Source organism: Seriola dumerili, unplaced genomic scaffold (genome assembly GCF_002260705.1).
Source record: "Seriola dumerili isolate Sdu_G_001 unplaced genomic scaffold, Sdu_1.0 BDQW01000367.1, whole genome shotgun sequence".
NCBI lineage: Eukaryota > Metazoa > Chordata > Actinopteri > Carangiformes > Carangidae > Seriola > Seriola dumerili.
Window position 1 is genome coordinate 441,676 of NW_019174622.1, and position 15,954 is coordinate 457,629.

At 40.8% G+C, this 15,954-nt stretch overlaps 1 protein-coding gene across 1 annotated transcript in view; it reads right to left on the reverse strand.

The window, feature by feature from the left end:
* cadm1 (cell adhesion molecule 1) overlaps positions 1-15,954 on the reverse strand; it is a 352,639-nt gene that overhangs the window by 20,610 nt on the left and 316,075 nt on the right. Inside the window, 1 exon segment of the mRNA XM_022760846.1 lies at positions 15,626-15,658. Within this exon segment, the coding sequence (XP_022616567.1) occupies positions 15,626-15,658 (33 nt within the window).

Genomic DNA, 15,954 nt, shown 5'->3' on the forward strand with positions numbered 1-15,954 from the left:
GGGCTGTGTTGCCAATGAAATGCCGGAGTTAGCTGGAGTTAACCAACCAAGCAACTAGCCAACCATGACAGGGTCTCTGCCGCCACCGGGAGCTAAAATCGCCAACAAGGCGCCACTGAACACTTCCAAACAACGGGTGAAAGCATATGGACAGGAGGTCATGTCATTTTAAACTTGGCAGGGGGAAGTGTCTTCACCGTGTACCGCGGTTGCCAAGAAACACAGCTTCGAGTCAGGCTCTAACATTGTGCTGTAATTAAATATAGATAATAGAATGAAAGGCAACGAAACTTCAGTTTATCATGAATTTAAATCTTTTCTCATTCTCTAACTTTTATTTTGTTTTTGCAGTGAAATGACACGTGTAATTAACACGTCACCCGTATTTAATTTCAACTCACTTCCTGGTACAACATTTGCTGCTTTTAAAATAGAAAGCTCACACCCAGCTGAGAATGGCGCTCGGGTAATCTTGGAAATGAGATTGAATATTGTCTAATCTACACCTGATACAGGTGCGTACTTTCTTTCTTTTTTTTTATTTGTGGTATCCCTCATGTAATATAAACCTTTGTCCGTGTAATGAATTCCCTTTTTGGTGGCAAACAATATAACAATACAGTCATGAGAAGAAAGCAAATGTTCCAACTCCTTCCAAAAAAATAAGCCAACCGAGTGTTATCTCCCAAGAAACCATGCACCTTGTTTTTTGTTTTTTTTCTGATGGAGGTATTCATCATTTATCTAATCAAGGCCGGTCTTCGTCCAAAATGTAATATAATTATGGGCTGTTACTGTTCTCAGGATATTAAGCTGTATGTAGGCCACAGCTAGCTCGATAAACACCTTCTAATAATGGCTTTTAGTGGTCTCAGGAGTGACTTATCCTAACACACAGAGGACTCTCTACGGCTCCCAAGGCCAAATGAGTTTGCGGCTTGTTGCAGAGATGCACATCAGTCCTGTTAATGGGGACAGTGTTGGAAAAAAAAAAAAAAAAGGAAAAAAAAAAGAAAAAAAGAAGCCAGTGAGCTTCTCTCCATCCACCAGACTGCCCTTTCTTCTCTCATGCGTGATTATCAAACACCCCCCCCCCTTCCCCCACCCCCCAACACACACACACACACACACACACCCCCCTCCTCCAACACTCTCCTCCCATCCCGCTGTCACTGAGCTGCCTCCAGCCTCGGTCATTTCAACAACAGCTGAAAAACTCCCCTGGATTTATGCTCGTGGTTGTGAAAAGTGGCCAGAAGCCTGGTTTGTGTGCGTGTGTGTGTGTGTGTGTGTGTGTGTGTGTGTGTGTGTGTGCGTGTGTGTGTTTTCAAGCTGAATGATTTCTTTTTTTTTTTTTTTTTTTCAGCGTGACACCAGATATCTGAGGATTCCCTTGTATTAGAAAATGTAATCTCTTGCCCTTAACAGATAAGGTCAAAACAACTGACTGAGTGATATGTTCATTATAAGGGAAATGTCATGACATTACTTATCATCAAAAAGCAGAAAATAAATAAGGTAAAAACGTTTTTAAACGCTCCACAGAGAAGAATCTCGTTAAGGTCAAAGTCACAGAAATGTAAGGGGCTGATAAAAAATGGACTCCCCAAGTCAAATCCTATGTCTCCTCCGCTCTTGGCATATTGATAACAACAACAACAACAGAAGAGACTGTGTGCATCCTGATGTTGTGAGACAGAATACTATCAGTGAAATGACATCAGGGGCTTTGTGTAGATCTGTGTACACAGCAGACAGCCCTGGGTGAAGGAACCGTGCCAGGCAAATGAGGGGCTAATCCTGGAAAAGAAGCCAGAGACAATGGCTACATTTACATACATGCAGTAAACAGACCGTAGAACATCCTCTGGTCAAGGTCGTACTCAGAGATGAGCTGTTTACACGAACCTTTACTACTGTAGCTCGCCTCACTGAAGCCACCTATTTTCCATAAATCAACAAATCTAAGGATAGTTGTGATTATTTGCAGCTTCAGCAGTTTCCCCTTCGTTCCCGGAGTCTGCAGCCAGCAGGGAACAACGTGACAGAGTGAACGACTAAAAAAAGGTTGTAGGGGACGTTCAAAAAAGACCCATGTGAATGTTCTGGTTTGTCATCACTAGGGCGAAGCTCTGGATGAATTAAGGCGACTGAAGGTGGCAGCTAAAACAAGACTTAAGGCCAATTCAAATCTTCTTTGGTCCATGTGACGTAAACTACACACGGGGCAGTTTGTGCCGACCGCTCATTCTCCAGATTACAAAAATGAAGTGTTGTTGTGAAGAGAGTTTGTGCGAGGAGATCCGGTGTCACCCACATTCATAGGATTCTTTTTTGAAACAACACAAAGACAGCCAAGTGAATGTTGAACTCCCCCCCCTATTCTCTTACTTTTGTTAAGCTGTTGTACATTATATCATATTTCCCCTGTTTGTCTTCCTCTCGTTCTCTTGTTCTTCTTCTTCTACGCATTGATTTTTATAGCGGTTGGCAAAAAAACAACAAAACGCAGCGGTGGATTACTGGCACCAACTTGAAAGGAGTGCCGATCGGGAATTGTGCATGCACGGAACGCCAGACCTACATAGACCGATGCAGGACACTACACTAACAGGCTGATAAGTGACAATGTTGAAATGCTGCTGTTTATCAGCTTTAGTGAAGCTTTAGTGTCACTTTGGATTAAAGCCAAATGAGTAAATGTAATGTTCACCATGTAAACCAACTTGAAATTGTGACCCAGTGACGGCACTAACTGAAACGTCTGGGGATCACCATAGTGATGACACTTCATCCAGTATTAGTAGAGGCATCGCACTCAGGACCATTGTGCAGCTTCACTGAATGAAATATTCGAACCAGACTCCAAAGTCAAAGTTAAGTCGTGTAGAGTTGAACACTGGTGAACTTTAACATGCAAATTTGCTGGACTGACCCACTGCAAATCATCTTGACAAGGGTGACCTTTGAGGAAATGAAGAGTCCAAGAGAGTCTACTATATTAGAACCAACCAAAGCAAATGACTGCGACTGCATATCCTGTCTTTTGCGAGGAGGTGCAGGTGTATTCTCCTGGGCCACTTTCTTACGAGCCATGCCCTCATCCTGGTTAATGCTAAACTACACTTCTGCAAGCTCTCACATATAGTGTGCATAAAGACCGGCTGCCACCAGAGACAACAAGGAAGTGTGTAAACACTGTCAGGAAGTCTCAGAAGGACTATTATAATTGAATTCCATATAACTGTTTAATCACAGCTACTTGAAGAAGAGTAACTGTGTGTTAAAAGACGTAGCTCCAAATGTGCTTGAATCAGCGTGGACATGGTCTTAATTTCTTAATTTGACACTCGCTGCACAGAACTGCGGCTGCTAACGGACAATAAACGCTTCAGAGTCGGGAGAAAAAAAACAACAACAAAAAAAAACAGAATTGTGTCATTATGTAAAGATGGAGGCCCAGCAGAATATTTCAGCCGTTATCCCCGTACGCCTGCTTTGTCATGCTATTTTGGACGTCTTTGAGGAGCAGTGTTGTGGCACAATCTCTGTCAGGTGTAGCAACACTGACAGTGATAATAAGATCCTTTAGCGGGGCTGAGTGCATGGTGTGGGCCTCTAATCCAAGCCTTACCTCAAAGGAAATTCAGACCAGCTTACATGCATGGATGGTGTCAGGGAAAAAAAAAAAAATGGAAGAGAGAAAATCTGCTCTATTCCACATACAGCTCACATTATAGCCAGAGGTTGTATCAGTGCTGCTAAAAGGGAGAGAAGCCAATGACAATGGATATCCAGGACTGGGTTTGTCTCGTTTACACAAAATACTGAGGGTATTTTCTTTTTTTTTTATGTGATTTTCTGACAGAAATATCCTCACAATGACAAATCCCCGGTTGTATCTTCATGGAATCAATTTGGTAAAACATTTACGTTCACTGTTTTTGCCAGAGAGGAGAGCCAACAGGAACAGTAAAGAAAATGGCAGAAGAAAGTGACCAAAAGCCTTGAAAGCATTTGCTGAGGGAGCTGGAGCTGCGAGTACAAATTAGAGAGGGAAAGAGGGAAGAAGGGGGAACACAACAGTTATTAATAATCAATTCAATTTCCTCTCAGATCTGTTTTCTTTTTCTTTTTTGGAAGACTGTTATCCATGAGCCAGATCACTGAATAAAGCTGTTCCTCCACAAAGTCTGATCAGAACATATTCCTTTTTTTTTTTTCTCTCCCCTGTCCTGTTGTCCTTCATGCCAACGCTGGCCCGGCCACGCTTAAAGTACAACCATCTCTGATGAAGGTTGCAAGACTTAGTTGCTGTCATGGCAACACCGAGCCTAAATGCAAATCATAATAGGAGAATTCAAAAAGGAAGAAGATGCAGGTCACGTGCCTTGGGATCCTACTTTGCGCTACGTTTTAATGTGGTTGAAATTACAACTCAAAACGTGTGAGAAATAATTCCAGCTTTTGAGCTCATCAGCCTGCTTACAGCTGGTATTAATACGTGTTCTTGTTATCTCTACTCTGCCTGCATTGTGATCCGTTCGCAATATACATATTAAGTAGGTGAAGCTGGCAGACTTGTCCAACCAACGAGGCCTGCTTCTCAGGTGCCAAGTTGTGCAAGGATGAATGTCACGTGACAGTTACCTGGGCTACTTGTTGTTAGCCCAGCTAACTAGGTTTTCATTTACTGTAAGTAGGTAATCAGATCAGACGGATAACAATCAGCCAGCACTTTAGTCCAGACTGAAATATCTCAACAACTACTGGATGGACTGCCGTGAAATGTTTTTACAGACATTCATGTTCCCCAGAGAAAGTGTCCTCATGATTTTGATGTGCCACTGATTGCCACTTTCAGAACCACTATGAGGTTGACATTTGTGTTTTAAGCGAAATGTCTCAACAACTATTGGATGGATCTCCATGACATTTGGTGCAGACATAACATACAAGATCCCTACAGAATGACTTGTAATAGCTTTAGCGATCCCTCAGCTTTTAAATGTTTCATTACTATCGTTTATGACCAAAAACATACAAAGCTAATAACATTCCCATCAGCCTCAGCTCCACTTTGCACTTCATGCTAATTAGCGAATGTTAGCATGTTAACATGCTAAGATAGCGAACATGATGAACACCAGGCTATACACCTGCGAAACATCAGCATGTGAATGTTGTCATTGTGAGCATGTTAGCATGCCGATGTTAGCATGTAGCTCAAAGCCCCACTGTGCCTCAGAGTACAGACTCAAACTAGCTAGCTAGCTTGGCTGTAAACTTTTGGTTAAAGCCTGGCTTGGATTTGCTGCATTTGCATCAGTGTTACGTGCAATGTTTTCCTTATCCAGGTAGAAAGTCCAGATACAGACTGTATTCTAATAACAGGTATAGATGTTGTTTTTGATCCACATATGAAAACATGCTGCTCTAACTAGATCACTTACAGATCACAAGTCACATGTAGTGCTGGATTTAAGGTGATCCGTATGATGGATAACAGAGCTTTGTTTGTTTGAGATAACAACAGGATAATTATTCCGTGATCTTCACATAACAAAGCTCCATTATCTCGAACGGGATAAAAAATATTTGCAAGTACGGCCTTTCTCGACCTCCGTATTTGAAAAATAAAGTAAACGGCAAAAAAAAAAATCTGTTTTTATTGTAATTTAAATTACTGACTAAATTGAATGAACCAAATTAACATGGTTATCTTGGTTTCTCGAAATGCGTATGTCAGAACTGGGGTGTTGAACTAATTTAGGGCAGATTACTAACATATTTTTTTGTCGGCAATAGCACTTATGTTTATTGTCACGTTATATGTAATTACTGTAGGTAATATGCTAAATTGTTCTGGCAGGGGGTGTAAAAAGGGCTTGAGAGAGATAATGTGACAGCAGTTGGTGAGAGGCTGCTCTGATGGTGCAGGTGTTATCATTTCAGCAGGTAGCAGAGCTGGGCGACAGATGGGGATGATTGACAGCCTGGGTTAATGTGAAACTGTTTCACTGGTTTGTGTGCATCTGGTGGCTGAACACAAACAGTTCTGACAAAAGCAGGAACGTTTAAAAACAGACAGACATACACGGAGATATCACCAAAATTTCCAGTTGAGATTTGCGAAAAAAAACCCAAATTTTTTAACATCTTCTAACGTGGTAAATTATTCATGTATATGTGAACAAGCAATGCACAAAGACATAACGCAGTGCAATATTTCCATAATTTGGTTTGTGAATTTTTGAAATGCAGTAAAAAAATAAACATGTTGCAGGATGTTTTTAATGGAGGAGGGACTTTGGGGTTGAAAACACAGGCTGCTGAGCCTGACATCTACATCTATTCTGTATACTGTATCTCTATATCATTTGTATGAGGGTTCATATGAGTCAACTGCCAGAACAGTTTACACGTGTGTGTCCCCTTGTTGCCACATACAAAATCTGTAACTGTTGTTCAGCCTGATTAAAAGCATCAGATCAACGTCACAGACGAGGGGGAAAAAAAAAAAAGATTTCACTTCCCTGATATTTCATCACTTGCCTGTTGATTTCATCATGTGAAAAGCCAGTTGGAACCTTAGAGGTTCACTTACCTTTCAGCAGGTGGTTAGGTATGAGAGGAAAAGGAGTTTTTTTGGAAATGGGGTGGGGGGGGGGGGGGCCTGTTTGTCACCTGTCATACCCAGTTGTGAGAACTGAAACTAATTAATGCAGCATATGTGCCTCATTTGAAGACAGCCCCCAAAGGTGGGTTCAAGCCACTGAGTGCCAGCCTCAAATACAAACACATCTATCTCTGTGTGCACACACAGAATGCCCACATACATCTTAATGGACTCCCTGTAACAAAGAGCTCTTTTCTGTGCTACAAACCATCCTTCTTTCCTACAGGCGAGAACCCGGCCTCTTCTCACTTAAAATCATGAGTGAGTGGAGAGTGAATGTGGAAAACAAGTCGACAACTCCATTTTGTTGTATTTCTGCAGTGACTCAGTTGCACCACCCTGATGACTCCCCTGCCCTCGTAAGAGAATTCATCGAATTCTGTAACTTTTCTTTCCAAAAAAAAAAAAAAAAAAAACACCTTTCAGTTATTCCACATATTTGTTGACAGCAGAAATACTGCTTTTGTGTAAATGCTGCAAAAAGCATTGCATTAAAAATCTAAGTTTCCACTCTGTTTACACCTTTATGATATAAACACTACATGTCTTAGCTCGCCTAGCTGTATATTGTTGATTATAAAATAAGTAAGGCCGCTCAGAAAGTTGTCGTGTTTAGTGGTTAAATCCATGTTATATAGGAGATCTTCATGAAAAGAGGAAGCTTTATGCAACTTTAAATTGCTTAGGGTTTTTTTGGCTCAAGGTTTTCATTCATTCATTCATTCATTAGCCATACTGCTTATCCTTTTTAAGGGTCTCAGTCTCTTTAATATAAATTGATAGAGGGGAACATAAAACATATTAATGGGACGTTCTGAGCTTGAATAAAGTCAAAAATACACAGTCAAAAACAAAAAACAGAAACAAACTTTCACAGATTTCGTCTCTGCTCTAGTTTTTGTTCTATTTAATCTCATTTATTCCCATCATGTTTTGGGTAATGTAAAAAGAATGTGAGAAATTTGCAGGTGTCAGTCATTTAATCCTGAGCTGTATTTTTCACTTACGTATATTTCTTTGCATTTTGGTGAATCTGCACAATAGAAAAGCATCATAATTAGCTGCTAGCAGTTCCTGTTTGGCACTTTAACCACCTGCTTCTGATACTGAAGAAAATGTCAAAATCTAACGACAGAGTTCCCGGGGGAATTTCTTTTTTTTTTTACACTGATTCCACCATTATGTTCCCTATTTGTTCAGTTGTTACGGAGGCGTGATGTGTTCGACGGGCTGAGGTACCCCGAGTTTAACCGAGGCCAAAACCATCTCGTCATCATCAAACCAACAAATTTGTTTGTGTGCACACAATCATCAAACTCATGTTGCGGCTGTCAAGAACATGCTGCTGTGTCCCTTTAACCTACCAATATGTCACGTAGCCGGTGAGGTTGGCAGTGCCATCTGTCCCACTGATAGTCAGTCAACCCGAGATCACCTGTGCGCCGCGGCCTCTGAAGGCTGCAGCAGCTCAGTCTTCTACTTAAGAAGCTGGCATTTGAAATTTGGCCAAATTTTCAAAAAACACGTCTTTCTAAACTGGTTTCATACTCACAAAGGTCCACGCAAGCCCACACATCAAACACACAACAGAGATAAACTTCTCCATTAACAAAATACTTCACAAAGTTGCCTGATGGCAATTTGGCACATTGTGTCCTTATCATTTAATGAATGCCTTGTCTCTTTAATGACATCCAAATGTGACAGCTTAGTCCTTGGATTAAAGAGAAACGTCCTGTGCTTCACCTCCCACAGTCCCACCGTGAGCAAAGTGGCCATTAAACTGCTGTATTCCCCTCCACTACTACATCTCTGAGCGCCGCTCAATTATCCCACTACTTTCGCACGCTCGCTGACAGCCGTGTTGGCAGGTGTGTCCTTTCCAGATGTGCTCTCTCTGCTCGGATGGGAAATTAGTCAGCGCAGCTAGCCATCAGCTAAAGCAACTGACACCTTCCACCAACGTGCCCTTTCATTACGAGCGAGAAGACGGAAGTGGAATGAGAGGAGCGAGCGCTGGTTGAACAACCGCCACCAAAATGCTGGCACTGGCGGGGAGTTGATTTACCTCATGCAGTTTACATGATGACAGGAGGAAAATCCTCCACAAAGCAAAGCTCTGATTATTGAGTGCGGTGTTGACGAGCGCTACTGTCTCACAATGCAGCTGAACAAAAGTGACAAAAGTAGTGGTCAGTGGTGCAATAGCTCCCACTCAGAAACACGAAACAAGTAATGAATCCTTTTTTTTACTGGCTCCTCTGGTATTTTTAACTTTGAAATGCTCCAGAGTTACAGTTTGATTTATGTAGGTGCAAGCTTTGTGTACTGTACTGAGCAACTGCCAGAGTAGTGCGCCATTACGCTAATGAGGATTTGTCGCAATCCCACTAAAACAAGATTCTTCTCACGAGCCATCAAAAAAGTAAATATATTCTTCTTAACATTTTTATTTCTCTTCATATTCACTGATGCTTCCTTTCTGAAGAAATTTGCATACATGATGGTCTCTGCAAACAGGAAATGGTTTGCTACCATGTCAACTATCAGCTTTAAAAGGCCATAACATGTTGCTTGCTTTGGAAGAATGAAAATATTAACAATTAAGAATTAATTCAGAATACTGACTCTAAAATTTTCAAAACTGGCATGAAAAAGCCTCACCGTATAATTTGTGTGTTCATTTTTAGATTGTTAGATTTAGTTCTTTTCGTTCCCTAGGCAACACAAATGACGTGTGCTTCTGAACGCCTGAACGCTTCATGTTGTTTCAAGAGTTATTTTTGCTCTGATGAAGCCTGTATTGGTCAAAATTTGTAAGGTGATAATAAAGCAAGGCTTTGAAATCAACTCGTTAGCTCCTTCCCTTATAATGAGTTGCAATAGCTTTAGTCATCTCTGCTATTCTAGTGTATGAGCACTTACTGTATGCAACTCTTTTTTTTTTTTTTTAATAGTTTTTGTTTTGCATCAACACCTTTAACTCTTTGGTGAAAAAATGACTTTGTACCACAAGAGCTTCCAAGAGGCAGAAATGCAGCGGTGTTTATCCAACATGCATAATAAAATCAGTCATTATGGCTGAGTTTTTACAGTTTCCGAGTCTCTCTCTCATTTCAGCATCAGAGCTAAAGCTTAATTTATAAGAACAAAATGTGTCAGCACCCTCTCCTCCAGTCCACTGGCAGCTCATCTCAGAGCCTCCTCTTTCCTCTGCTGCATGGTTAATTTGTTCCCTCCTGCCCTCCGTGCCTCTTCCCCTGTACCTGGCCTATTTTAGAGGGAAATGGACAATCTTGGGAAGAACCTTCGAGCTCAATAGTGTCTCAGCCTCCTCTCCCTTTTTAGTCACGACAAGCGGGGCATCACTATGGCAACAACATTTGAGAGGATATCGGGAGCCTGCCGGTCAGTCCAACAGGCTCTGACTTGGTGGCACTCACCGGTCATGCATGTACAGACAGGAATTAGCATTTTTGTAAAAAACAAAAAAAACAAAAAAAACATTTGGTTTTTTTTGAGATTGTCCTGTTGACACCAAAATTGTTAATTATAATTTTAAATATAACACTTAAAAGGAGCACCAAATGAAGTGCACTTAACTTTCTGAATTGATTTAGCTCGAAATTATCACAAATAATTGTTTTAAAATACAAGTTGTGCAGTTAGTGATGGTGTCGATCTGAAGTTCCTGGTTGTAAAAACAGTAAAACCAGCTTTTTTTTTTGTTAGTGCTCATGACAGAAAGAATATAAACGTATGTCCGCACAATCTGACAGTTTGCAGTTGGTTTGTTTTCCTTGTTTGTGCTATGTGCAGATTTCTCATACACAAGGAAAAGAAAGGAAATAAGAAGGCCTACTGCTGCACGAGACACTTAATACCCACGTTCATGGTAATGAAGGAACAGTGACACATCTACAGACGATACTTGACTGGCTCAATTCAGTGTTGGTTTTGGTCTTTTCAAGTGATTTCCTGAAAGTAACAAAAGCATCATCAGACCTATTTGTAATTATGAATTATATTCTTAAAATGATTGAAATCAGAGCACTGAACAGGCGCATGTACACACAGGTGTCACAGTAACCAGGTAACTGCGTGCACGCACACACTGTGACTCCCTGCCCGTCTCCAGTTACCTGCTTTCTTGTTTGCATGTAAACATATTCCTGGTCAGGGCGGAGGCAACACTTACAACGGTCTACTCTCGTTTTATGGTTACATGTATATGCATTGCTATCTGTCTCTCATTCACCCATTCACACACACACACACACACACACAAACACACACACACACACACACACACACACACACACACACACGATCGTACATCAAACCCTGTGATGAGTGGATGTGAACCTCTTCCTCCTGAGCCACGGCCGCTCCTTGATTATTTTGATTAAGTGTGCCAGTTAGTCAGAACTGTTAAGAATATTGACGACTGTTAATGCAACCTATTGACTTGCTTTAATCAAACTTATCAGTTATTATTATCATTAGCTGCTGCTGTGTTTCCATGGTATCGGGTCCGTGGCCCTTGATAAACAAATTAAGCAGCTACGAAAGTGTTGTTACAGCCTCTGTGCGGTTTGCTCTGTTGATTCTTTAATCTCATAACTTTCTTGACTGTAGCCCGCCCGCTGTAACTCCCTGTCTCCGGGGAGAGAAGTTGTTCATGTTATTATCATTGTGTTGCCAGTAACTGATTCATCAGTGTCAATACTCATTGATTCTGGGCTTCAAATCCAAGTCATTACAAAGTGATTCATTTATTGAGCTACTGTTTATATTTAGTATTCAGGACCTGTCCTCAGGACTGTGTGCAGACGGTCCTGTTTGTTTTATATCTGTTAAAGTGAAACTCTTTAAACTGCGATGTATTAGAAAATGTGCAAGCGATACAGGAAAATTTGGGTAAGGGTTTAGGGTTAAGCCAGTGTGGGATATATGTGTATATTTATATCTATAAAAAATTAAATGTGTCAAAGCTTGAGTTTTTTTACAATGACATTTAATGTGTGAAGTTCATTTTGCAAAGACAGAGAGAGACTGGCTCTGAATGAACAAGACTAACTCCACCTGTAAGTGAATTAAATTTATGTTTGACGCTGACCTTGGTGACTCTTACAGTAAATAACAGAACATCCTATTCTCACTTTTACAGATCGTTTTATTTAACCTCCACAAAGCAGCTGCATTCATGCTCGGCAGTGATTTCAGAACAAAGCGGTTTTAACCTTCAAAAGAGACAAACACGATTCATTTGCTGTAGAAAAATGTGATCGATATGTTGGGAGTTTGTATTTAAGGTTACAGCTGCTGACTACTGTAAGGGAAAACAAACAGTTTGTCAACTACAAATAACAAACTGCCTGATATTTCCACTGGAAGCTGAGTTTCACATCAGCATAAGCCTCGTGGAATAAATGAATGTTAATTATATTGAAATATTCAATACAACACCTGAACCTTCCACTAATGTATATTCACCAAATAGCATGTGCTTATTAATGAAATCCCACTTTCATCAATCCACTGTGTCAAATCCATTCATCTGCTTTTAGCCCTTCTCACTTTCCCCTTTTCATGAGAAGGAAACACTGGATGTGAATATTCCTTTTTTTTTGTGTTTCTAAACAAATCAAAACGATGCATAAATGCTGCGTTATGAAGCGGCGTAGTCCTGATACCTGCTCCTCTAGCATTTACTGTGAACAGGAGATGTAAACAAAGGTTGTGAAAACATCATAGGCAGGAAGTGGTTATAAGCTGTAAACACAACACTGACATATTATTGTCTTTTTATCAGTTGATATTGTGCACTTGACAACAAACAGTTGCTTATTTACACATCCAGCAGTTATCGAGCATCATTATCATTCGTTTAGAGTCGCGCTTCAGGCCACCTGCTGAATGTAAGTCTAGTATTCCCTCTGTTTTTAGCTCATGTTTTTGGTCTCTACCAACCCCTGAGGAAAACATCTGGCTATTTAGCTGCTAAATGCTACACTATGTTGATCAGCTCGTCTCTAACTGTGTCTGCCTGTTGTTTTGTGCAGAGCGGGGAGTGTACAGTTGGCTTTTTAGGGCTTTCTCTCTGCAAACAGCTGCCTGCTGAAATTTCTGCTACGAGCGTGAACCTGAACAGTGAAATTGCGGGCCAGGCAGCTAAACAATGAGCCGAAACTCACTATAAAGCTCCATAAAGCCGAGGACAGCTCCAGATTTGTGTGATAATTCACTGAACATTGGCGTCACATGTACAGTAAATCGCCAGATGCAGTGTCTGGCATACTGGGCTGCAATTTCAGATTGAGAGCCTTGGATATATATTTAAGACAAGACATATGACTAATTATTCTACTTAAACCTAAGGAGTCACTTTTAGCAGTTTGATCAACTCAGTTTCATACTGTATGATTATTTTAAACTCTGTCTTTTAATTTGGATCTATATGGAGTTCAGTTCAGGCAGCTGAAGGTATTTACAAGCTCCAACCTGAAAGTTCCTTCTTAAATGCATCATAAAGGACAATCTGAAGATGCTTCACACAGCTTCAGTCCCGCTGCTGTTCACTGCATTTAGTCCAAAGCATCATCTAGTAAAACCTCCAGTAACTATAAATATCACATTCCTGATGCATCACTGCAGTTAATTACTAACATTTAAAAAATGATTATGAGCTGAGACACAACATCTGGGGCAACCATTCAAAAACTCATAAACACAACTCACAAAAAGAAGAATAAAGCATCTGTGCCGTGGCCAACACAAGCTGCCAACCTCATTTACGAGGGGGGAGACCTCGCCACTGCTGCAGGCGTGTCAACACCATGTCAGCTGGCACTTCAGCCGCCTGGTATCCCACTAGGATCGCTGCGGTCTCTTCAGCACGCCGAGATGACCATTAAATAAATCTATTCATGCAAAGATTACAAAATGTTTTGGGTATCGTGATGAAATTACTATATTAAAGCTTTATGGAGGCAAAGTGTTTTTATTAGATTGTCTTATGCAGTAAGGCACTTTAAAACTCTTATCAGGCCACTTCAAACCTGCAACTGAGAGATTTTCATAATGACATTTGGACCTGGATTATTCTTGTTCAGTTTCCTTCTTTCAATTAAAAACTAATAAAAGTGTCGTATTAAAAAAATCTAATTAAATCATCCATGATATTGCATAGGGATTGGACTGTAAATACATAATTTCTAATATGTGATGCTGACCCGCAAACCCAGAGTGGGGATATTTCTGTTTTACAAAGGTGTTTTCACTGTCATATAATCATCCACTGCAAATTATACTGTGTTCCCACACAACTATAGTACAATACAATAAGTATGGCAGTATAAGCTATCTTCAAACATAAAGGTCTGTCACTGACATCCCCCGTGGGAATTGACATTTGTATTCACATTGTGCTCTTCACTAACAGTTTCAACCTGCAGCCACATCACATGCAACAGTCACGCTCAAGAGACTGAGTACAGTGCACGTTGAAAACCTTCCATGGGGTGAAAGGTGAAATAACTCAGCCAGTCAATCAGCTACGTTTCAAAATTTCTGAAACAGATTCTCCATGCATCACTTTTAACCGTGGCTCATAATAAAAAACACACACACACACAGTAAACCATCAGCACAATATGGAGGAGCACAGATCCCTCCATCCCTCACTAATGCACTGCTGCTTAAATTCCAAACCTTAGTGTACACTCTTCGGTGCAAGACGTGCTCCGTCTCACGCCGCACAATGTAAAAATTATTCAAATTGCACGAGAAGAGAGAATAATTTTCCCATCTCATTTATATAATCAGTCTGGTTCGACTGACAGGTGTGAGAGAAGACAGCTTCTAATGGAGACGGTTATGTTCTTTACACCTCACACTGCTCAACAACCCCTGAGCCCATCTGGCTCTGTCTTCTGCTTTGATCCAGTCTGACCATCCAGTGTAAAAAAAAAACTAACAAAACAAGTGATGTAAATGTAAATGTAAATGTAAATGTGAGTGCTTCTGGAAGGCAAGGCTGGATTAGCAACCAGGCATGGTAGGAATTTACCCTGAGGTCCCAGACCCTCTTGGTTTGTGGTAATTGTTTGTCTTGTCCACCTGTGTGAGACTTTATGTGATTCATATACATGATACAATGTTGTTTGGCTAAATTACCACAAACAAAAGGTTAATAGGGGCCCATTTTTTGCTCTGCAGACCCCTAATTTGCTCATTACAACAGCTGAGCAAAGTCAGTTGGAAATTTTCCGATGGAGCAAAAGAGAGCTTTTTAGAAAGCTTGCGACCACACATGAACATGAATTTGTTCCTACAAATTATGAAACTACAAAATAATAATAATAAAAAAAGAGAGATGCAAATTAGGCAAAATGAGAAAATGATGTTTATCATCTTCATTCAAATTAATGAAAACGGGTAGATGAAGTCTATTTTTGCCTCCACACAAAATCATTTCATGCTGTCGATATAATCAGTCCTGGCCTCAGAGTGGGTTATATTCCTCTGTGGCACCTTCAGGGAAACAGAGTAATTGGTTAGTTGGAGCAACCATTTCAGAAGTGCAGTTCCAGAGAGCTGAATTTTTGGAAGAAATAAAAAAAAAAGGGTGTTTACGCTACGCCTGGCTCAGTGCAGTGACAGTGGTAAAAAACATCTCTGTGGCACAATTAATGCAACAAAAATAAAATGTAGCCTGGCTGTTGCTTGGCAGGCTGCTGAGTGGCATCAAAAGACATATCAGCAGTATGATCAATAAATGACTGATACCAGGGACACAGCTCACATTTCCAGGCTGGGCAGCCCGAAACAATGACGTCTGCTGTGCAACAATAAAAGTAGGCATGCTGCAGAGACAGGATACACTTTAAAAAAATAAAATAAAATAAAAAAAAGAGACATAAAGAGGAAAGTAGAGATACCAACCATGAGCTGCGGGTTCAGTGCTGGGCGCAGTGTCTGAGCACACAAGGAGAAGACATGGCAGTTGTGGAGGGAGGTGTGGAACAGGAGGAACAGCATGCAAATAAAGGAGAAATGGGGGAAGGAGGCAGGGAGGGAGTGGGGCAGGGGGAGAAAACAAATGACACCCATAAGCAAGCATTCAGAAGACCAGAACATGACAAAAGACATAAGGCTTAAGGGAAATCAAAGGGAACCAAAGGCAGTGCAGAGATAAACAAAAGCTTGCATACATACACACACACACACACACACACACACACACACACACTCACACACACACACACAAACAC